This window comes from Oncorhynchus masou, chromosome 29 (assembly GCF_036934945.1).
Source record: "Oncorhynchus masou masou isolate Uvic2021 chromosome 29, UVic_Omas_1.1, whole genome shotgun sequence".
NCBI classification, from domain to species: domain Eukaryota; kingdom Metazoa; phylum Chordata; class Actinopteri; order Salmoniformes; family Salmonidae; genus Oncorhynchus; species Oncorhynchus masou.
Window position 1 is genome coordinate 38,732,117 of NC_088240.1, and position 22,964 is coordinate 38,755,080.

At 42.6% G+C, this 22,964-nt stretch overlaps 1 protein-coding gene across 2 annotated transcripts in view; it reads right to left on the minus strand.

Annotated features, from left to right (window-relative positions):
* LOC135519581 (ceramide synthase 6-like) overlaps nucleotides 1–22,964 on the minus strand; it is a 32,853-nt gene that overhangs the window by 5,764 nt on the left and 4,125 nt on the right. Inside the window, exons 2-8 of one of the 2 annotated variants that reach the window (XM_064944819.1) lie at nucleotides 22,387–22,492; nucleotides 21,759–21,889; nucleotides 17,145–17,202; nucleotides 13,513–13,563; nucleotides 13,277–13,369; nucleotides 542–670; nucleotides 77–183 (exon numbers count right to left, since the gene is read on the minus strand). In XM_064944819.1, coding sequence (XP_064800891.1) covers nucleotides 77–183; nucleotides 542–670; nucleotides 13,277–13,369; nucleotides 13,513–13,563; nucleotides 17,145–17,202; nucleotides 21,759–21,889; nucleotides 22,387–22,492 — 675 coding nt within the window. The remainder of the gene's footprint in view (nucleotides 1–76; nucleotides 184–541; nucleotides 671–13,276; nucleotides 13,370–13,512; nucleotides 13,564–17,144; nucleotides 17,203–21,758; nucleotides 21,890–22,386; nucleotides 22,493–22,964) is intronic. The other variant, XM_064944820.1, reaches the window with a different exon arrangement.

Sequence of the window (22,964 nt, forward strand, 5' to 3'; positions counted from 1 at the left end):
CTTTTGACCAGTGGACATAGGGAATCGGGTGCCATTTGGGACGCATTCATTCTATGTAGAGACAAAGCCTCCTTACCAGACAGGATAGACACCCAGCCTGGAGCTGATGAAGACCATTGCAAACATGACAAACAGGAGGTTGCAAAGTCTCTGAAACTTGGCATAGTTGGCCATTTTGGCAGCCTGCAACAGATGACACAGACACACGCAAAATGGTTACAAGAACAAATCGTGGATGTTGTATCTACCTTTTTCCTACACTGAAATTGGTTTCGGCAGTACATAATTGAAATCTACAGATGGCGGATTTTCCCTCTGATAGAATCACAAGCAAGCACAGTAGCTAAAACAACCACAAAAGAACACAGGACCCTCCCACATGTCCATGGGGTGTGAAGAACACATCAGGGCCACGTTCAGCAGGCAAACCTTGTGGAACATTGCAGAGAGAAATGTAATTTGTAGAAATAACAAAAATCTTCCCGCCCCCCCCGACATGCCAGACACCTGAACATGCCTTGCTGAACGTGTCTCTACTCACCTCCACCAGGACGTCGGCGGAGTCGTGGATACACATGACCAGCGTGCCCACTCTAGCCATGTTGTTGACGTAGGCAAAGGTGATGAGGGAGATTGTCGCCAGGTGGTGCAGGAACATTATCAGGAAGTCCTGCGGGGGGGGGGGGCACAGGCGTCATAGTCATGTCACACAATGGTAGAGGGAGAAAGCATTCTCTATCATGACTCACAGCAAGGAGACATGTACAGCATGTGGGTTTTATGAAAGCTTCGGCGTCATGCAGAGAACATGACCGCTGCTGTATTCTTTGTGCTCACAGTAGATAAGTGGACTCCTCTGCACTTTGTACACTTGCTGGCTGCGCACTATGCAGAACATCTATGGTGACAAGGTGCGGATGACATTCTGACAAGGACATTGCCCCTTTGTAAACATCACACTCCGTTAATGACAATTCAACTTCCCTCTTCATCTGCTTTTGCTTTGTGCTGACAATTCTATTGTTTCTCTGAACGCAGGACTCAAGGGCAGCTGACGCCTTCCTTTCTCATCTACTTTGGTGGCTAGACAGTTATTATTTTGACAAATGAATGAATATGAAAACTAAGTCTAGTAAAAATGTACTATATGAAAAAAAGAGAGGCGAGTCTACATCTACAGCTAAAGTGGTCTCTAGTCAGTCTAGAAGGTTAATATCCCCTGATGAGTGAGGCTGTGGCTGAATAAGGATGACATGCCCTCTTCTGCCCCACAGGGTTGAAAAGGCTCAGTATAAACAGCAGAGCAGCCAGCCCAGAGCAGGAGCAGTGGTGCAAATACAGAATGGAAGCAACAGAGTGCAGGGAACATAGTGGAATTGGCAGGGGGTGCAGAGGACCTCCTCAATGCGTAGCTTTGTGCAATGAAAAAACTGAAAGGAGAAAGAAAACAAAAACAGACATGCCAACAGTCAACACGGAGATGAGAGGTGAGGGCATAAACACCACGGCATCATGGGACAGCTGTGAGTGATTGAGTGAGTGTTAGGTGTTCAGTGGTGTGGACAGAGTGGGGCGGAAAGAGAAGGAAGAGATGGGAGGCATGCAAATTGGCATTCTCTGAACTCAACTAGGGAGCTGGTTTAAAAGAAAATGCCATGGCCAAGGAGGGCCCTCCATAAACAATACCACCCCCTATATTCTAGACACCGCTTAACAGTGCTAAAGAAGATTGAAAAGAACAGAAGCAAAAAGAGCTATGCTGAGGCAATATTTACAGCTCAAACATGGAGATGCCCTGACCTGGAAAATCTATCTGGCAACCCGACTATGGGATGTATTAGAAAGAGTGTATGCGTGTGTGAGTGTGTATCAAATGTGTGTCTGTCTGCAGATGAGCAGTTCTGCAGTGGTCTTTTCCATAGCGGCTGTGCGTGTACGTTCCATGGATTATTTATCTTTAGTCTAGGGATTAAGTGTGAGTGGGTCACAAAACTGGGCCTGATGTCATCACAGCTGTTTGTTTGACCCTCAGTTACTGTGTTTAAACATCATTCAGGATGAAGTGGAGTGAGAGGCTAGGTTACGAAAAATATATAAAACATGTGCTACTAACAAAATCACCTCAGATAAACCAGGTCTAAAACACACTCACAGATATCAAAACTTGAAACCATTTATTGTGTCTCAATTCGTATTCAATATGAAATATTTCAAATTAATCTTTTTCATTCTTAAATAATAATAGTTTTCGTCAGTGGGGACAAGGAATGACATGACACTGAAATAAATAAAAAATTATGGAGAAATGTAATAATCTTCAGGTTCTAGGAACTGAATAATGAAATGAGACTCAATCGAAAACAAATAAGAGGGGAAAACGGTTTACAATGTCTGCCAGAAAATTCCAGTAATCCATCTCCTCCTCTCAGAGGCCTGTGATTTCACAGAGCAGAGATTAGACTAAAACACCACACCAAGGCAAAGACCAAAAAATAAAACAAAATCCTAGAACAGACAAGCAGGCCTGAATGCAGACAAACAATAATTAAGGCTTTCTTGAGATTACCACTGCATAACAGAACTGACTTGCAGACTTGTTTACGTGTTGCTGTGCATTTTGTTGCCAACCTTACTTTGCTACCTGACAACTTTACGGTTTTTACTTTTTAATTACCGTTTATATTTTTGTTTTTTCCCCTCAACTTTTTATTTTCATTCAACTTTTTCACCCCGGGCACTTTATCTGGACATGGTTCGTCAGGACCTCCAACAGCCGAAGCTAAGTAGTAATATTAACATGATGCCTTCTAATTGCAGTCGCTGTACTCATAATATACAAGAGAACGATCGCCTTACGGCGAGGATAGCTGTGCTACAAGCCAAGCTTCAGACGCAATCGTTAGGCAAGGGTAATTTCAGTGTAGGAAAGGATGAAACAGCGTCTGTGCCAACAGTAAGTACAGATAGTAACGTTAGTATAAATCACCTTGCACTGTCCCCACAGCCGGACAACTTTCTCACAGTTTCTGGAGGGAAATGCTGTAGGAATGCTCAACCGGTGTCGCTCATTCAGCCGACAGAAACTTTCAATCGGTTTTCCCCATTAAGCAGCGAGTCAGAGTCAGAAGCCGAGCCTTCTCTTGTCTCTACTCCTCCCGTTACGGGGTCTGAGACGCCAAAGCTTCCCACCATTAGCTCTGACAAATTGAAAACCCTAGTCATTTGCAACTCCATTACTCGCAGTATTAGACTTAAAACTAATCATCCAGCGATCATACTGTTTACCAGGGGGCAGGGCTACCGACGTTAAGGCTAATCTGAAGATGGTGCTGGCTAAAGCTAAAACTGGCGAGTGTAGAGAGTATAGAGATATTGTTATCCACGTCGGCACCAACGATGTTAGGATGAAACAGTCAGAGATCACCAAGCGCAACATAGCTTCAGCGTGTAAATCAGCTAGAAAGATGTGTCGGCATCGAGTAATTGTCTCTGGCCCCCTCCCAGTTAGGAGGAGTGATGAGCTCTACAGCAGAGTCTCACAACTCAATCGCTGGTTGAAAACTGTTTTCTGCCCCTCCCAAAAGATAGAATTTGTAGACATTTGGCCCTCTTTCTGGGACTCACCCACAAACAGGACCAAGCCTGACCTGCTGAGGAGTGACCGACTCCATCCTAGCTGGAGGGGTGCTCTCATCTTGTCTACCAACATAGACATGGCTCTAGCTCCACAATGAAATAGGGTGCAGGCCAGGCTGCAGGCTGTTAGCCAGCATAGTGGAGTCTGCCACGAGCACAGTCAGTGTAGTCAGCTCAGCTATCCCCATTGAGACCGTGTCTGTGCCTCGACCTAGGTTGGGCAAAACTAAACATGGCGGTGTTCGCCTTAGCAATCTCACTAGGATAAAGACCTCCTCCATTCCTGTCATTATTTTTTTTTTTAAATAATATGTTTATTATTTTACAAAAAAAAAAATCAAATAAAAAAGACAGCAATACTAACAATGACATTCATTGTACTGTTGAATGGGATGGCCAATTTAGAGGACAAAACTTAACTCACACATTACACAAAATCAAACAAAATCCTATTAGGTGGTACATGTATAAGAAGACAGCATATAGTCATTACAAGCAGTGTAGTTAAGCCAAAAATAAATATTGAGTGGAGTACAGCACAGAGTAGCAGCAGATCGTCAACCCAGTTATGAAGCGGGACTAGACCATTTATCCAGTATCGGCTGCCATATTTTGTAAAACATTGGACTTCTATTGGAGGTATTGTATCGAATCTTTTCCAGATGTATTACATTCCCTAAATCCCGTAACCACATTTCAAAAGGTAGGTACAGTCTCCAGTTTCCAAAATTGCAATATGAGCCTTTTGGCTAATAGAGAGACAGCTTTCCCTTCGTGGTTATTCCCATTAACTGTACCAAACAGAGTGATCAATGGGTCTCGGGCTAGAACTCTATCAAAGGCTCTAGATAAGTAATCAAAAATGAGAGCCCAGTAAACATGTAACTTAGGATATGTCCAGAATAAGTGGGTCAACATCCCCTCGTCCTGCTTGCACCTATCACACAGTGGTGAGGTGTCCGGGAATATTTTATGCAGTTTTACTTTTGAGTAATGTAACCTGTGTATCACCTTAAACTGTACAAGGTTGTGTCTGGCATTCACTGAACTGTGGTTTATATTCCTGAGAGCTTCTACCCAGTCCTCATCTGAGATTTCTGACCCAAGTTCTTGTTCCCAAGCCCTTTTAATGTTGTCTGTGGATACCTCTATGTGGGCCTGTAGCACATCATACAGTCTAGAGACCGACCCTATTGAATGGGGTTTGACAAGGATCAAGCTATCTAATGTAGGACTATTTGGCTTCATGACATACTGTGGGATATGTGTCCTTACGAAATTCCTGATTTGGAGGTATCTGAAAAAATGTGTTGTTGGCATGTTGAACTTTCCCTGTAATTGTTGAAATGAAGCTAACTGTCCATCTATGTATAGATTACCAATTGTTGTGAGCCCCTTCTCCCTCCACTGTGAAAACACCACATCATCCAATGCGGGGTGGAAAGCATGATTCAGGCAAATCGGGCTTTCAATGTATACAGTGGGTATGTTAAGAAAATACCTAATCTGTTTCCAGATCCTAAGCGTATGACAAATGACTGGGTTAGAGTCATAAGTGGATTTTTTCACATACGATGGGCTATTAACAAGTGCAGGGAGTGAGGAACGTTGACAGGAGGCCTGCTCAATCAAAAGCCATGCAGGCATATCCTTCTGTCTCATCGCAGGTAAACTTTCCCTCCAGAAAGACACAATCTTCAGATTAGCAGCCCAATAATACAGTTTAAAGTGAGGAAGGCCAAAGCCCCCCTCTATTTTGTACTTGCATAAATGCTTCTTTGAAATTCTGGCTGCCTTGTTAAGCCATACAAATGGAGTTACTATTGAATCCAGTTTCTTAAAATAGCTTTGTGGTATGAAATTGGAAGAGGTAAAGAAACCTGGGTAGGACAACCATTTTAATAGCGTTTATACAACCAACCAAGGAGATAGGCAGAGTTTTCCAAAAATCTATATTTTGTTTAAGCTGATATATTTTCATGTCCCAATTCACTTTCAATAGCTGATCAAGGTCTCTTGTCACTACAATGCTAAGGCTTGTGAACTTGTCCATCACTGTTCTAAACGGGATAGATTGCAGAAATTGCATATCCACAGGCCGTGATATTGGCATCAACTCACTTTTTTTGCCAGTGTATCTTGTAGCCAGAGAAAGAGCCAAATGTGTCTATCAAATTAAGTAAGGGTGGAATAGAAGTTTTAGGCTTGGACAAAAACAAAAGAACATCATCTGCATATAGTGCTGTGTGTCCTTTATTTTAACAGAAGCTATATCGGCACATGCCCGAATGAGAGTAGCAAGGGGTTCCATGGCTATAGCGAAGAGAGCAGGCGAAATAGGGCACCCCTGTCGGCACCCCTTGAACAAGCGGAATGACTGACATTTTTTGATTGGTTACCACGGAAGCCATTGGGTGTGCATAAATAATTCTTATCTAATTAATACATTTACATTTACATTTAAGTCATTTAGCAGACGCTCTTATCCAGAGCGACTTACAAATTGGTGAATTCACCTTCTGACATCAGTGGAACAGCCACTTTACAATCGTCATGTCTTTTATTTTTTTGTCAGTCCATGAAACCGTTTCCACGTGTTGACATATATTTTGTCCAGTTGTAATAAATTCCTTTCCGAACCCGAAGTGCTCCAGAACCGACATCATATACTTCCACTCAATCCGATCAAACGCCTTCTCTGCATCAAGAGCTATTACCACTGCCTCAACCTTGTGATCGTGATACATTACGTTGAAAAGGCATCTCAAATAGTATATATATCGGCCCGGGATAAAACCTGTCTGGTCAGGGTGTATGATGTCGGAAATGTATGTTTTCAATCAGTTTGCCAATATCTTTGTCAACACCTTGTTTTCTATGGGGAGTAACGACACGGGGCGATAAGATGACATCTCCATGGAATCTCTATCTTTTTTCAAGATCAGTGCTATTGTAGCCTCATACAGTGTTTGCAGGGAGTTTGGCATTTTCTTTGGATTGTTTAAACAGTCGCAACATAAGTGGAGATAGACTGGCGCAGTACTTCTTATAGAATTCTATTACATATCCATCGGGCCCAGAGGCCTTGCTGTTTGGAAATTGTGCTATCGCTGTGTTAATTTCCTCTAAAGTTATCCCTGCATCGAGTGCAGAAGCTGCCCCCCTGTCTCGTTTTGGAAGTTCACATTCAGCGAGAAAGCATTCCATAGTTTGTGGATCAGTAGCATCGCATTTTGATTGGTATAGCTCTGAGTAAAACTGCGCCAAGCATTTATTAATATCCTGCGGATCTGTTAATATTTTACCCTTCTTGTCTTTTATTTTGTGAATAGCTTCCTGTCATTATTGAAAGAGATCATGATACCTCACATCTCAAAATAGGGCTACTTAATGTTAGATCCCTTACTTCAAAGACAATTATAGTCAATGAACTAATCACTGATCATATTCTTGATGTGATTGGCCTGACTGAAACATGGCTTAAGCCTGATGAATTTACTGTGTTAAATGAGGCCTCACCTCCTGGCTACACTAGTGACCATATCCCCGTGCATCCCGCAAAGGCGGAGGTGTTCCTAACATTTACGATAGCAAATTTCAATTTACAAAAAAAAAAATGATGTTTGTCTTTTGAGCTTCTAAGTCATGAAATCTATGCAGCCTGCTCAATCACTTTTTATAGCTACTGTTTACAGGCCTCCTGGGCCAAATACAGCGTTCCCCATTGAGTTCCCTGAATTCCTATCGGACCTTGTCGTCATAGCAGACAATATTCTAATCTTTGATGACTTTAATATTCACATGGAAAAGTCCACAGACCCATTCCAAAAGGCTTTCGGAGCCATCATCGACTCAGTGGGTTTTGTCCAACATGTCTCTGGACCCACTCACTGTCACAGTCATACTCTGGACCTAGTTTTGTCCCATGGAGTAAATGTTGTGGATCTTAATGTTTTTCCTCATAATCCTGGACTATCGGACCACCATTTTATTACGTTTGCAATTGCAACAAATAATCTGCTCAGACCCCAACCAAGGAACATCAAAAGTCTTGCTATAAATTCACAGACAACACAAAGATTCATTGATGTCCTTCCAGATTCCCTCTGTCTACCCAAGGACACCAGAGGACAAAAGTCTGTTAACCACCTAACTGAGGAACTCAATTTAACCTTGCGCAATACCCTAGATGCAGTTGCACCCCTAAAAACATTTCTCATAAGAAACTAGCTCCCTGGTACACAGAAAATACCCGAGCTCTGAAGCAAGCTTCCAGAAAATTGGAACGGAAATGGCGCCACACCAAACTGGAAGTCTTCCAACTAGTTTGGAAAGTACCGTGCAGTATCGAAGAGCCCTTACTGCTGCTCGATCATCCTATTTTTCCAACTTAATTGAGGAAAATAAGAACAATCCGAAATTCCTTTTTGATACTGTCGCAAAGCTAACTAAAAAGCAGCATTCCCCAAGAGAGGATGGCTTTCACTTCAGCAGTGATAAATTCATGAACATCTTTGAGGAAAAGATCATGATTAGTAGAAAGCAAATTACGGACTCCTCTTTAAATCTGCGTATTCCTTCAAAGCTCAGTTGTCCTGAGTCTGCACAACTCTGCCAGGACCTAGGATCAAGAGAGACACTCAAGTGTTTTAGTACTATATCTCTTGACACAATGATGAAAATAATCATGGCCTCTAAACCTTCAAGCTGCATACTGGACCCTATTCCAACTAAACTACTGAAAGAGCTGCTTCCTGTGCTTGGCCCTCCTATGTTGAACATAATAAACGGCTCTCTATCCACCGGATGTGTACCAAACTCACTAAAAGTGGCAGTAATAAGGCCTCTCTTGAAAAAGCCAAACCTAGACCCAGAATATATTTTAAAAAACTATCGGCCTATATCGAATCTTCCATTACTCTCAAAAATGTTAGAAAAAGCTGTTGCGCAGCAACTCACTGCCTTCCTGAAGACAAACAATGTATACGAAATGCTTCAGTCTGGTTTTAGACCCCATCATAGCACTGAGACTGCACTTGTGAAGGTGGTAAATGACCTTTTAATGGCATCAGACCGAGGCTCTGCATCTGTCCTCGTGCTCCAAGACCTTAGTGCTGCTTTTGATAACATCGATTACCACATTCATTTGGAGAGATTGGAAACCCAAATTGGTCTGCACGGACAAGTTCTGGCCTGGTTTAGATCTTATCTGTCGGAAAGATATCAGTTTGTCTCTGTGAATGGTTTGTCCTCTGACAAATCAACTGTAAATTTCGGTGTTCCTCAAGGTTCCGTTTTAGGACCACTATTGTTTTCACTATATATTTTACCTCTTGGGGATGTCATTCGAAAACATAATGTTAACTTTCACTGCTATGCGGATGACACACAGCTGTACATTTCAATTAAACATGGTGAAGCCCCAAAATTGCCCTCGCTAGAAGCCTGTGTTTCAGACATAAGGAAGTGGATGGCTGCAAACTTTCTACTTTTAAACTCGGACAAAACAGAGATGCTTGTTCTAGGTCCCAAGAAACAAAGATCTTCTGTTGAATCTGACAATTAATCTTAATGGTTGTACAGTCGTCTCAAATAAAACTGAAGGACCTCGGCGTTACTCTGGACCCTGATCTCTCTTTTGAAGAACATATCAAGACTGTTTCAAGGACAGCTTTTTTCCGTCTGATTTGGTCCTGCCGTACATACCTAGACGTACGCTACGGTCACAAGATGCAGGCCTCCTAATTGTCCCTAGAATTTCTAAGCAAACAGCTGGAAGCGGGGCTTTCTCCTATAGAGCTCCATTTTTATGGAATGGTCTGCCTACCCATGTGAGAGACGCAAACTCGGCCTCAACCTTTAAGTCTTTACTGAAGTCTCATCTCTTCAGTGGGTCATATGATTGAGTGTAGTCTGGCCCAGGAGTGGGCAGGTGAACGGAAAGGCTCTGGAGCAGCCCTTGCTGTCTCTGCCTGGCCGGTTCCCCTCTTTCCACTGGGATTCTCTGCCTCTAACCCTATTACAGGGGCTGAGTCACTGGCTTACTAGGGCTCTTTCATACCGTCCCTAGGAGGGGTGCATCACTTGAGTGGGTTGAGTCACTGATGTGATCTTCCTGTCTGGGTTGGCGCCCCCCCTTGGGTTGTGCCATGGTGGAGATCTTTGTGGGCTATACTCGGCCTTGTCTCAGGATGGTAAGTTAGTGGTTGAAGATATCCCTCTAGTGGTGTGGGGGCTGTGCTTTGGCAAAGTGGGTGGGGTTATATCCTTCTTGTTTGGCCCTGTCCGGGGGTGTCCTCGGATGGGGCCACAGTGTCTCCTGACCCATCCCGTCTCAGCCTCCAGTATTTATGCGGCAGTAGTTTGTCGGGGGGCTAGGGTCAGTTTGTTATATCTGGAGTACTTCTCCTGTCCTATACGGTGTCCTGTGTGAATTTAAGTATGCTCTCTCTAACTCTCTTTCTTTCTCTCTCGGAGCCCTGAGCCCTAAGACCATGCCTCAGGACTACCTGACATGATGACTCCTTGCTGTCCCCAGTCCACCTGGCCGTGCTGCTGCTCCAGTTTCAACTGTTCTGCCTGTGATTATTATTATTTGACCATGCTGGTCATTTATGAACATTTGAACATCTTGGCCATGTTCTGTTATAAACTCCACCCGGCACAGCCAGAAGAGGACTGGCCACCCCACATAGCCTGGTTTCTTCCTAGGTTTTGGCCTTTCTAGGGAGTTTTTCCTAGCCACCGTGCTTCTACACCTGCATTGCTTGCTGTTTGGGGTTTTAGGCTGGGTTTCTGTACAGCACTTTGAGATATCAGCTGATGTACAAAGGGCTATATAAATAAATTTGATTTGAATACAAAGAAAAAAAGAAAAGTAAATGTATCAAATGTATTAAATGTATTAAACCAGTTATGAGGCATTTCCCTTTGATTTAAAGGGATAATCCACCCCAGAAATAAAAATCATGACACTCGTGTGAATTTGGTGAAATCTTCTGTTCTATCAGTGGTTAAATGAAACATTTTCCCCATAATTTAAATTCTAAGTGGTCCATCTGTGAAATCAGGAAATCATGTAGGAACATGTCATAGTTACATGGTTCTCGTCACTGGTGATATGGTATAGTGTTACCTGCACTCCTGATTGACAAATCAGTTAATAGATGATATGGGCATACTCGTCTAGAACTCCATTTATATTGTTATGACAATGTTTATTTTTTCGCTTAGATGTGCTCAAGCGGCAGGGTAGCCTAGTGGTTAGAGCGTTGGACTAGTAACCGGAAGGTTTCAAGTTCAAATCCCTGAGCTGACAAATCTGTCGTTCTGCCCCTGAACAGGCAGTTAATCCACTGTTCCTAGGCCATCATTGAAAATAAGAATTTGTTCTTAACTGACTTGCCTAGTTAAATAAAGGTAAAATAAATAAAAAGCTAAACAGTGTAGCAAATGATTCAACTCAGTTTTTCAGTCAAGTACCATCTCGCAATGCTCCCTGTGTATCTGTGGGAAACGTCTGTTGTTGCCATAGCAGCATACGCTGCACTTGCTCTGGGCAGAGAATTGCTAATTGAACTCGGTGAGAGAGACTCCTAAATTGATAGTGCAGTTTGTTTAGCTACTTCACATGCTAATATTGACATTGGTATTATTGTGTGCAGCCAGCCCAGAGAGCATAGCATTGTGGGTTTAGTAGATGACTTGAGCGGCAACAGATCTCCACAACGATTGTTACATGCTGCTACCAAACTTGTTATAAACACAAAATGAAACATTTATTTACACAAAAATATTGTTCACATACAGTTGAAGTCGGAAGTTTACATACACCTTAGCCAAACTCAGTTTAATCCTAGTAACAATTCCCTGTCTTAGGTCAGTTAGGATCACCACTTTATTTTATTTTAAGATGTGAAATGTCAGAATAATAGGAGAGAGAGAATTATTTATTTCAGCTTTTATTTCTTTCATCACATTCCCAGTGGGTCAGAAGTTTAGATGGGTCAAACATTTAGGGTAGCCTTCCACAAGCTTCCCACAATAAGCTGGGTGAATTTTGGCACATTCCTCCTGACAGAGCTTGTGTAACTGAGTCAGGTTTCTAGGCCTCCTTGCTCGCACACGCTTTTTCAGTTCTGCCCACTTCTTCTACCGGATTGAGGTCAGGGCTTTGTGATGGCCACTCCAAAACCTTGACCTTTGTTGTCCTTAAGCCATTTTGCCACACCTTTCGAGGTATGCTTGGGGTCATTGTCCATTTGGAAGACCCATTGCGACCAAGCTTTAACTTCCTGACTGATGTCTTGAGATGTTGCTTCAATATATCCACATCATTTTCCTGCCTCATGATGCCATCGATTTTGTGAAGTGCACCAGTCCCTCCTGCAGCCATATACCCCAACAACATGATGCTGCCACCCCCGTGCTTCATGTTTGGGATGGTGATCTTCTGCTTGCAAGCCTCCCCCTTTTTCCTCCAACCAAACCTAGAGGAACCAGGCTATGTGGGGTGGCCAGTCCTCTTCTGGCTGTGCCGGGTGGAGATTATAACAGAACAAGGCCAAGATGGTAATGGTACGATCTTTGTCCCCATGTGCAGTTGCAAACCGTAGTCTGGCTTTTTTATGCCGGTTTTGGAGCAGTGGCTTCTTCCTTGCTGAGCGGCCTTTCAGGTTGTTGATATAGGAGTCGTTTTACTGTGGATATAGATACTTTTGTACCGGTTTCCTCCAGCATCTTCACAAGGTCCTTTGATGTTGTTCTGGGATTGATTTGCACTTTTCGCACCAAAGTAAGTTCATCTCTAGGAGACAGAATGCATCTCCTTCCTGAGCAGTGTGATGGCTGCGTGGTCCCAAGGTGTTTATACTTGCGTACTATTGTTTGTACAGATGAAGGTGGTACCTTTTAGGCATTTGGAAATTGCTCCCAAGGATGAACCAGACTTTTGGAGGTCTACATTTTTTTTCCTGAGGTCTTGGCTGATTACTTTTGATTTTCCCATGATGTCAAGTAAAGAGGCACTACGTTTGAAGGTAGGCCTTGAGATACATCCACAGGTACACCTCCAATTGACTCAAATGATGTCAATTAGCCTATCAGAAGCTTCCAAAGCCATGACATAATTTTTCTGGAATTTTCCAAGCTGTTTAAAGGCACAGTCAACTTAGTGTATGTAAACTTCTGATCCACTGGAATTGTGATTCAGTGAATTATAAGTGAAATAATCTGTCTGTAAACAATTGTTGGAAAAATGACTTGTGTCATGCACAAAGTAGTGGTCCTAACCGACTTGCCAAAACTATAGTTTGTTAACAAGAAATTTGTGGAGTGGTTGAAAAACTAGTTTTAATGACTCCAACCTAAGTGTATGTAAACTTCCGACTTCAACTGTATGTGTTATTTAACACGGTTAATTATAGGAATTAGTGGTTTGGAGTGGATTATCCCTTTAATAAATGGCTTTATTATATTAAAAAAAATGAATATTATTTGTTTTATTTTGTATTATTAATAGATTTACCTTGAAATGGGTGTTTAATCATATGCAAACAAATATCTATGGAGCAAGCAATGTGATAAACAAACATTGATTGACTATATTATATTAATGAATTGACTACAATTGGTATCCTACCTTCCTTCTGATATCTGTGAACTGGGAGAAGAGTAGGGACAGGTAGAACGACAACTCCAGTATATAGTAATAGTGGATGTCCACCGTCAGTGGCTGTGAGAAAAAACACACACACACACACACATCAATACAGCTGGATCAAAACTATGTCCTTTCAAATACAATAACTGTTGTAGCTAGGTGAAACGAATTAACAGGGAAAACATTGGAGAATTTTCTCATGATCAAAACATTACCTGATAAGGATAGTCGTACCAGCACTCTCTGGTGTTCCATAACCATGGTGTCTGCAGACACACACAAAAATGAACAGAATATTAAATGTATTGTTATGCTGTTTCAATTTTTTTTTTTTACATTCATAAAGTGCTATTGATCGCCACACCTGTATGCTATGCTGCCTCTGGCTCAATACTAAATGTTTGCTTAAAGGATCCAGCACATCAATAATATTGCAACCGTAACCATGTCAGATTGTATTTACATTAAGGGAAACTTAATTAAATCAAAAGGAAACTTTTGCTGTACGCTAGTAGTGCAAGTTAAGAATTAACGTGTTAGCCTGGGGACAAAACTGAGAATGCTCATTCTGGTCGAAGGCTACATGATGAATGCTGTAGTGAACTGGGGGATGTGGTTAAAGACTGTCTTAGGTCTTGACACAAGAGGGACTTTGACTACAAAAGGCATGGTAATGAGTTGCTTATCATCATAATCATCTCTCACAGGGTGTTTGCCTTCAATGACAGATGATTCTGGACCAAACCAAATATAACTTACTTAAAACTGCAAACTCTGCTTAAGTTGACATGCAAACACAGACTCTTACATTAGGGATTTACACGTATTTTGTAGGTCTATAGATTTGTAATAGATACAGTGCCCTTTTTCTACCAGCAAGCATGTTGGGCCTATTGAGTCTCAACACACCCGGGAGACTCACTAGGCCCAACTGTAGGAAATGAACTCATTCCACAAAGTGCATCGTCATGCAAGTTGTTGCAATGAGAAATTATCCTCACCGCAATGTCTCCTAAACACCCCCTAATCATGATTCCTGATCAACGGCATCATCAGCAGCATTCAATTACTACAGACACAAAAGGCTTTTGGCCTCAGTACATTACACAATATCAGTGAGCACAGAGTCAAACACATAAAAAACGAAAAGAGACCCTCAAACTATTTTCAGTTGTATTTCCTTACACAGTGCCTTTGGAAAGTATTCAGATCCCTTGACTTTTTACATTTAGTTACGGTACAGCCTTATTATAACATTGATGAAATAGTCCCCCCCCCATCAATCTACACACAATACACCATAATGACAAAGCAATTTTTGGGGGCTAATTTGGTTGAGTTCAGGCGATTTTGGAGGCCAGGTCATCTGATGCAGCACTCCATCACTCTCCTTCTTGGGAAAATAGCCCTTGCACAGCCTGGAGGTGTGTTGGGTCATTGTCCTGTTGCAAAACAAATGATAGTGGGACTAAGTGCAAACCAGATGGGATGGTGTATCGCTGCAAAATGCTGTGGTAGCCATGCTGGTTAAGCGTGCCTTGATTTACAAATAAATCACTGACAGTGTCCACAGCAAAGCACCCCCACACCCAGAGATAATCTGTTCACCCACACCGCTTCTCACAAAGACACGGCGGTTGGAACCAAAAATCTCACATTGGGACTCAGACCAAAGGACAGATTTCCACCTGTCTAATGTCCATTGCTTGTGTTTCTTGGTCCAAACAAGTCTCTTCTCTTATTGGTGTCCTTTAGTAGTGGTTTCTTTGCAGCAATTCGACCATGAAGGCCTGATTCACATAGTCTCCTCTAAACAGTTGATGTTGAGATGTGTCTGTTACTTGAACTCTGAAGCATTTATTTGGGCTGCAATTTCTGAGGCTGGTAACTCAAACTTATCCTCTGCAGCAGAGGTACAGTGCCTTGTGAAAGTATTCACCCCCCTTGAACTTTGCGACCTTGTGACACATTTCAGGCTTCAAACATAAAGATATAAAACTGTATTTTTTTGTGAAGAATCAACAACAAGTGGGACACAATCATGAAGTGGAACGACATTTATTGGATATTTCAAACTTTTTTAACAAATCAAAAACTGAAAAATGGGGCGTGCAAAATTATTCAGCCCCCTTAAGTTAATACTTTGTAGCGCCACCTTTTGCTGCGATTACAGTTTTATATCTTTATGTTTGAAGCCTGAAATGTGGCAAAAGGTCGCAAAGTTCAAGGGGGCCGAATACTTTCGCAAGGCACTGTAACTCTGGGTCTTCCATTCTTGTGGCAGTCCTCATGAGAGCCAGTTTCATCATAGCGCTTGATGGTTTTTGCAACTGCACTTGAGGAAACTTTGACTGACCTTCATGTCTTAAAGTAATGATGGACTGTCATTTCTCTTTGCTTATTTGAGCTGTTCTTGACATAATATGGACTTGGTCTTTAACCAAATATGTCACGCCTGCTCCCACTCCCCGGTGTTCGAAGGAGCCAGGCTCAACAGCATTACGCACTCCTGCCACCATCATTACACATGCCTGCATTCCCCCCTTCACGTGAATAATCGAGTATTGGACTCACCTGGACTCAATCACATCTCCACTATATATCAGTCTGGTTCCCTGCTTCAGCATTAATTGTCATTTGCCGTTGTTTACCCGTCTGCTGACGCTGTTCCTGTTTTGTTACCTGTCTGTTCCTGAATGAATGTTGACTCCCCGCACCTGCTTCTCATCTCCAGCGTCGGTAATTACAGAATGCTGAAGCCATCATATGAAGCATCGGGGAGTGCTGGTGTTGCGATTGGTGGAGATGTCTGGTACGGGGGCCGCCACCAATGGAACCGGGAGTGCCTACGCCAGCTTGTCGGGCTGTCACGCCCTAGCTGGCTTGAGAGGTTCTTGCCCCGGAAGGCACCCATCCCACGTCAGGCTTCAGCTGGCTCGTCAGGCTGCTACGCCTCCACTGGATTATTGGGCTCCCACGCCTCAGTGTGATCAACTTCCTTTCACGCCCCAGCTGGATCGTCGGGGGGGGGAGGGGGGTACTGTCACGCCGAAAGGCGCCAGGCTCCCCATCATTACACACATCTGCCTTCCACTGTCTGTTCCTGATTAAATATAAATGTTGACTCCCCGTACCTGTTTCTCATCTCCAGCGTTGGTCATTACAAAATAGGTTTATCTTCTGTATACCCCCCCTACCTTGTCACAACAACTGATTGGCTCAAACGCATTAAGAAGAAAATAATTGAAATACATTCTAGGTGACTGCCTCATGAAGCTGGTTGAGAGAATGCCAAGTGTGCAAAGCTGTCATCAAGGCAAAGGGTGGCTACTGTGAAGAATCTTAAATATAAAATCTATTTTGATTGGTTTAATACTTGTTTTGGTTACTACATGAATCTATATGTTATTTCATAGTTGATGTCTTCACTATTATTCTACAATGTAAAAAATTAAGAAAAAACCCTGGAATGACTAAGTGTGTCCAAACTTTTGACTGGTACAGTATAGAGTAACAATAGTGTTAGACTGAAGATGACAGTTGACAGGGAACTAGTTTCTCAACTGTGCATGTGCTCGAAGACAGTAATATCTTCATAATGGATGCTGTGCTGAGAGCAAATGTATCCATTATTTATCAGTGAGCACTGGTTGGAGTGTTTGAGAGGTGCATTATGTCACTTGGTCCCCCTTTCATAGCAATATTCACCAAGCAAGATCCACCTCCTCCGGATATCCTCGAGTGCGCAAGCCTGTTACAGCTCCTCCTTGAATAACGTGCCTTCAATACAAAAAGTGCTCTAATAACTTTATCAAAAAGAAAAGATTTTGGAAAGTAGCACACTCACCTTTTTAAGGAAACGCACTCCGTAGGTAAATATATAGAGGTAAAATGTAAATCTCCACCTGTGAAAAAAAACAAAAACAACAGAACAGTCAGTAACACAGTTTTGGGTTTTGGATGCATCCTCTGTGGAATGTCAGAAGAGAGGCCATGTCTAAGCTGCTGTAAGGGAGGCCAATCCAAGGACAGCCAAGAAAGCCATTGGCTAGTTCCGAATACCCATACTTGCGTTCTAAATAGTAGGCTTTTTGGGTATGCGGAAATAGAACAGAAATTTTGGATTATGCTTTAAATGCCAGGATGTCATACTAATTTCTGCTGTTCATCAGGTAGAATTTGCTGCACAGTATTGAGGAAGTGTGTTTGACAACAGCTGATAATCAGAATAGGGCACTCGCTCTACACGCATTTACTAAATGGCACATGCATTGCTTAGGACCCTTTGTTTTGTTTTTTTCTATTTTTCTCAATCTAACAGGAATTCTTATTGTAAGCACTGAATCACTGGTGGTAATTATATACACAGCTTTTACTTCTTAGGCCAATTAGTGGTGAACACAATAGAAGTATCATATTCCAAATGATTTTCAAAAGTCACCGAATCAAATGAAAATAGCTTATGAAAAAGTCATTAGTCATGTTGATCAGCTACTCAGTTTAACCTAAGAGAAGAGTGCCAATGTTACATTTCCATGCAGGATTTACCTCAGCGTTTTATCCAAAAGGCTCAGACATTTCTGTTTCCACCTACACTGGGCGGACCTGCTCCCACTTTGGCCCAAAGCCAGGCTACTGGTACTTTTCAACTTGCATTTACATAACAACGGCTAACTGTGAACTTTAAATGGATTTTCTGATCGTAACCAGAGTACAGGTAAAGCCTCCCGTATTGTGATCACTGACATTTAATACCCCGGGACTGGATTTACTGTAGTGTATTCAGCATTGCATATTGTGGTGCTTTTTCTGTCTACTGCTGTCAGAAATACTTACTTCTTGTAAGGCCAGCTAAAGCTACGCACACTAAAACCACCTGAGATGTATGTAAAACTCCCAATGTCACACAGCATGATCACCATTTTGTCAAGTTCCCCCTCGGAGGCCAGTCAGTACCTATTGGGTTCATACAACATCCCTGTCACATTGTGCTATTCAGAGTTGGAACCTCTGGAACCATCTGCAGCTGACAGGTAGCTCCACCTATGAGAGGCCATATTAATGGAGTGACTCAGTCCTGAATGATTGATGCATTTTGGCATCATTAATAGCCAGAAGAAGGAATCTGTCTCAGTCAAGTGTTTCTATTAAATAATGTATTTAAGTCAAATATATATATATACATGTAATATAAATGCAACATGCAAAGTGTTGGTCCCATGTTTCATGAGCTGAAATAAAAGATCCCAGAAATGTTCCATATGCACAAAAAGCAGATTTTTTTCAAAACTATCCCTGTTAGTGAGCATTTCTCCTTTGCCAAAATAATCCATCCACCTGACTGGTGTGGCATATCAAGAAGCTGATTAAAACAGCATGTTCATTACTTTGGTGCACCTTGCGCTTGGGACAATAAAAGGCCACTCTAAAATGTGCAATTCTGTCACAACACAATGCCAGAGGTGCCTCAAGTTGAGGGAGTGTCCAACTGGCATGATGACTCCTGGAATATCCACCAGAGCAGTTGCCAGATAGAGAAATTAACATTAAATTACCATAAGCCGCCTTGAACATCGTTTTACAGAATTTGGCAGTATGTCCAACCGGCCTCACAGTCGCAGACTGTCTCAGGGAAGCTCATCTGCATGCTCGTCGTCCTCACCAGGGTCTTGATTTGACTGCAGTTCTTGACTTGACTGCAGTTTGGCGTTGTAACCTACTTCAGTGGGCAAATGCTCACCTTCGATGGCCACTGGCACACTGCAGAAGTGTGCACTTCACACATTAATCCCGGTTTCAACTGTACCGGGCAAATGGCAGACAGCATGCATTGTGTTGTGTGGGTGACCGGTTTGCTGAGGTCAACGTTGTGAACAGAGTGCCCCATGGTGGTGGTGGGGTTATGGTATGGGCAGGCATAAGCTGCGGACAACGAACTCAATGTATTTTTTTGAAATGGCAATTTGAATGCACAGCGATACCGTGAGGCCCATTGTCGTGCCATTCATCTGCCGCCATCACCTCATGTTTCAGCATGATAATTCACTGCCCCATGTCGCAAGGATCAGTACACATACTAACCAGACATGTCACCCATTGAGCATGTTTGGGATGCTCTGGATCGACCTGTACGACAGCATGCTCCAGTTCCCAACAAATATCCAGCAACTTCACACAGCCATTGAAGAGGAGTGGGACAACATTCCAAAGGCCACAATCAACAGCCTGATCAACTCTATGTGAAGGAGATGTGTCATGTCGCATGAGGCAAATGGTGGTCACACCAGATACTGACTGTTTTTTTGTTGTTGCATGTTGCGTTTATATTTTTGGCCAGTGTAATTTCATTATGTAACCCCCCTTGTAATGTCTGAGAAGGACGTGCGTTTTGTTATTGTCTCTCATTCCTTTTCTCAGTGCAGTCGTTTGTTGGTTGTTATGGCCTGTGAAGCAGCATCTCCCTGCTCAGTGTGGCTTTGATCTCTGAACTATCAACTGGAACAGCTCTGCCCGAGAGCTAGAAAAGTCCATGATCACAGGAGAAACTTTCCCATCCAATCAATGTGCAGTAGTTTTGGGTATGTGCAGGGTTATGTAAGTCCAGAGCAGAGCGGAGGTTGGGACTGGGCGTGCCTGCCTCCCTCTTTGCCACGAGGTAGTGCAGTGCAGTGGCGTCCGGGCTCCAGTGGCAGTGACTCACCCTGGAATGCAGACGCTGGGAGGTGAGAGCCCTGGCACTCCGGCCACATCTCTGACAGGCTAGCAGGCCTCAGGGCAGAGTAGCGTACCGTAGTATTGGTCTAGTATACCCAGGTCTCTGCCACTGGTTGAATTCACACTTGTGCTGCTTTTCGACTGGAATACCAGTGTATACACCCTTATGTTATTTTAGGGAAATTGGGTTGAGGGAAATTGTGATCATGCATAATGTGCATAATCAAAACAGTTGCGTTGTGAGAAAGTGTTAAACATTTTAATGAAAAGAAAGGCCATCGTTCATGGAGTTCAAATAATCAAGCCACCAGTAATAGCTCTCTGTGCTTCATTCATTTAAAAAACAAATGAGCTGGATGCATTGACCTAACCAAAGGTCAAGAAGACGGTAACTTAGCAACTGGTTAGTCAAACACTGTCAAACATTGTGCTTCAAGTGCTGCTGAATCAGTGCTATTTATGTACAATTACTATGACTCACAATTACTTTTGCTGAAAATACTTTTGCTGGTGACTGTGTACCAAATACATGGTCCTGTTAAATACCATGCTGTTGCATTCAAAGCCATGAAAGCATGATACTGAAGTAATTACTCTTCATACAGTTATGTGGTGTTCGATGGTCATCATTGAGCAGAAAGCAGCAGAAACAGAGTTGACATAATGTTCTTTGCTGCTTTATCATAGATATTCTTATAAGTTATTGCTTATATTTATGTCCCTGCAAATTTTCCGCATTAGGACCTTCCAGGCTTTCTATTTTACAAAACACAAATCTGAGCTGTCTTTTAAGGTTCAGTGGATTATAATCTGCTGCCTTTGGCTCTTTTCTTCTTTACAGAATCGAACCACAGAGGAGTGGAGGCAGAACAGTTCAGACATCCAGCACTGTGGTAGAAAACAAAGCACGTGCCCCACTGGGGACTGGTTACTGGGGACCCGACTGTCCCGTTAAAACTGCATGCAGCTTCCTTGGGATCCGCTGTCTCCAGTCTAAATTTGTCTCTCTTTCTCAAAATTATGAAAAAGGGAACAGTGGCCTCAGCTTTGCCATCCTGAAGTGTCGGAGACAACAGTGTCCTCTCAAACCCAAACACTAATTCCAGTAGGATTACTGCTGAGACGAGTGTGCCTGGGTCGGTTTACAAAATTACATTTTAAGCAAATGATACAACAAAGAAACCAATCAGGCATCCAATCCATTCGGAGTCTGTCAACTCCATTCTGCCTACAGACACGACACTGCATATATTTAGAATGTAGGGACATCCTCTATTAAATGTGAGCTTAAAATATTGAGAAAACAGGCAGAGATTTGCTCCAGTTACATAGAGGCTATGCTTTTGAGAGACATTTTTATTTTATTATTCCACTAAAAAGTAACCGAATCCAGTTGCTGAACCATGGCACATTTCACACCGACAAACTGAATCTGGTATTTCTCTTTGAAGATCAAATAATGACCACGCCAGTCGTCTAAGCATAGAATCCCTTCAACAGTGAGCCCCTGAGTGGGCAGCCCCAGGGCATCAGAGACCCGCTCTGTCCCTCACTGCCTCTCCCACTGCCAGTCTGGCTCCAATGGTGTCAGACATGAGCCCACTCTGACAGGCCTGCTCCAGTAAAGGCAATGACTGGAAAGCCTATGTATCCACACCTAAAAATCAGTTTCCGCTGAACAAACGCGCACCTATGTGTTTATATTAGTGATAGTATGTAGAATTTTGAAGCTGTCAAGACCTCTTACATGCTCTCACAAAAGCGAGCCAATGTGCTGGGTTTCTCCTGGTTCCTGCGCTGTCGGAACCAGCGCTGGATGGTCCGTACATCCCAGTCCAGCTGTTTGGACAGGCCCTCCAACCTCTTCTCATCTGGATGCTAGGAAACACAAGATCCAGACACCTGACTGTTAACAAGGCGGCCATTATTGTGGGGAAGGTGTGACATGTCATAAGTTAAAACAGTCTTGATATTCACAGAGATAAAAGGCAATCAATGTCTGAACGTTTCATCAGCATCACGTACTAAGGGACAGTAAAACTGTTGCAATTGTCCATCAATTGAACCAGTTTACGGTCTCCTGAAAAGAAGAAGCCCCGAAGTGCCTTTGTTTCCACCTCAGAATGTCTACCCAGTGTGGAGGTAGTCTGCTAAATTGCTCAGTAGGTGAATCTGAGCATTTGTTGAAGAATCTCACGTCCTTTCTGAGTGAATAATAACAAATGGTGCAAATATTTTCAAACATGAAGTCTTGCTTTCTGGACTCAAACTGAATCCAATGCCTTTTTTGCCGAGAGATGGCTTTTAATCTCAGTTATCAGTACTAAAATGCAAACAAAGACATGACATAGTGGAAACACAGGCACTACTTTTACCTTGGTGATAGCAGTGAACACCTTCTCCAAAATGGCATTGGGCTGGGCTTTCTGTGGTCCATTGGCTTGTATCTTGAGACCCAAGGCACATGGTCTGGCAATAAACCTACAAAAGAATAAACACAACAATGTCAGAATATTCTCACAGTAGGTACTGTATAATCACCATCCAATTGTTGTTCATCGGAAAAGTGTTTTTGTTTGTGGTAAATGGGGAACATCGTGGCAGCAACATTGACAATACTGACAACCAGTTGTATTTTTAACATCTCAAAAGCTTCAAAATCTTACCCAACTATAAGTACAATGTGTGAATTTCTGAATCAGTATTTCTGTACACATCATCAGCAATTCACAATGTAAGAATCTGGCTAAATTTCATAACTGTATAAATGAAAGATGGTATCGTGACATTATATGATTGTTACTTAATGACATTCATGGACAAAGGGTTATGGGAGATTAAACTGCTGGAAGTGTTGCCAAGATCAAGATGAAATGTCCATGTGCAGACAGCTGTGAGAGAGACAGCTGAGAGAGAGAGAGAGAGAGAGAGATTAGCGGTCTAGTAGTCTATT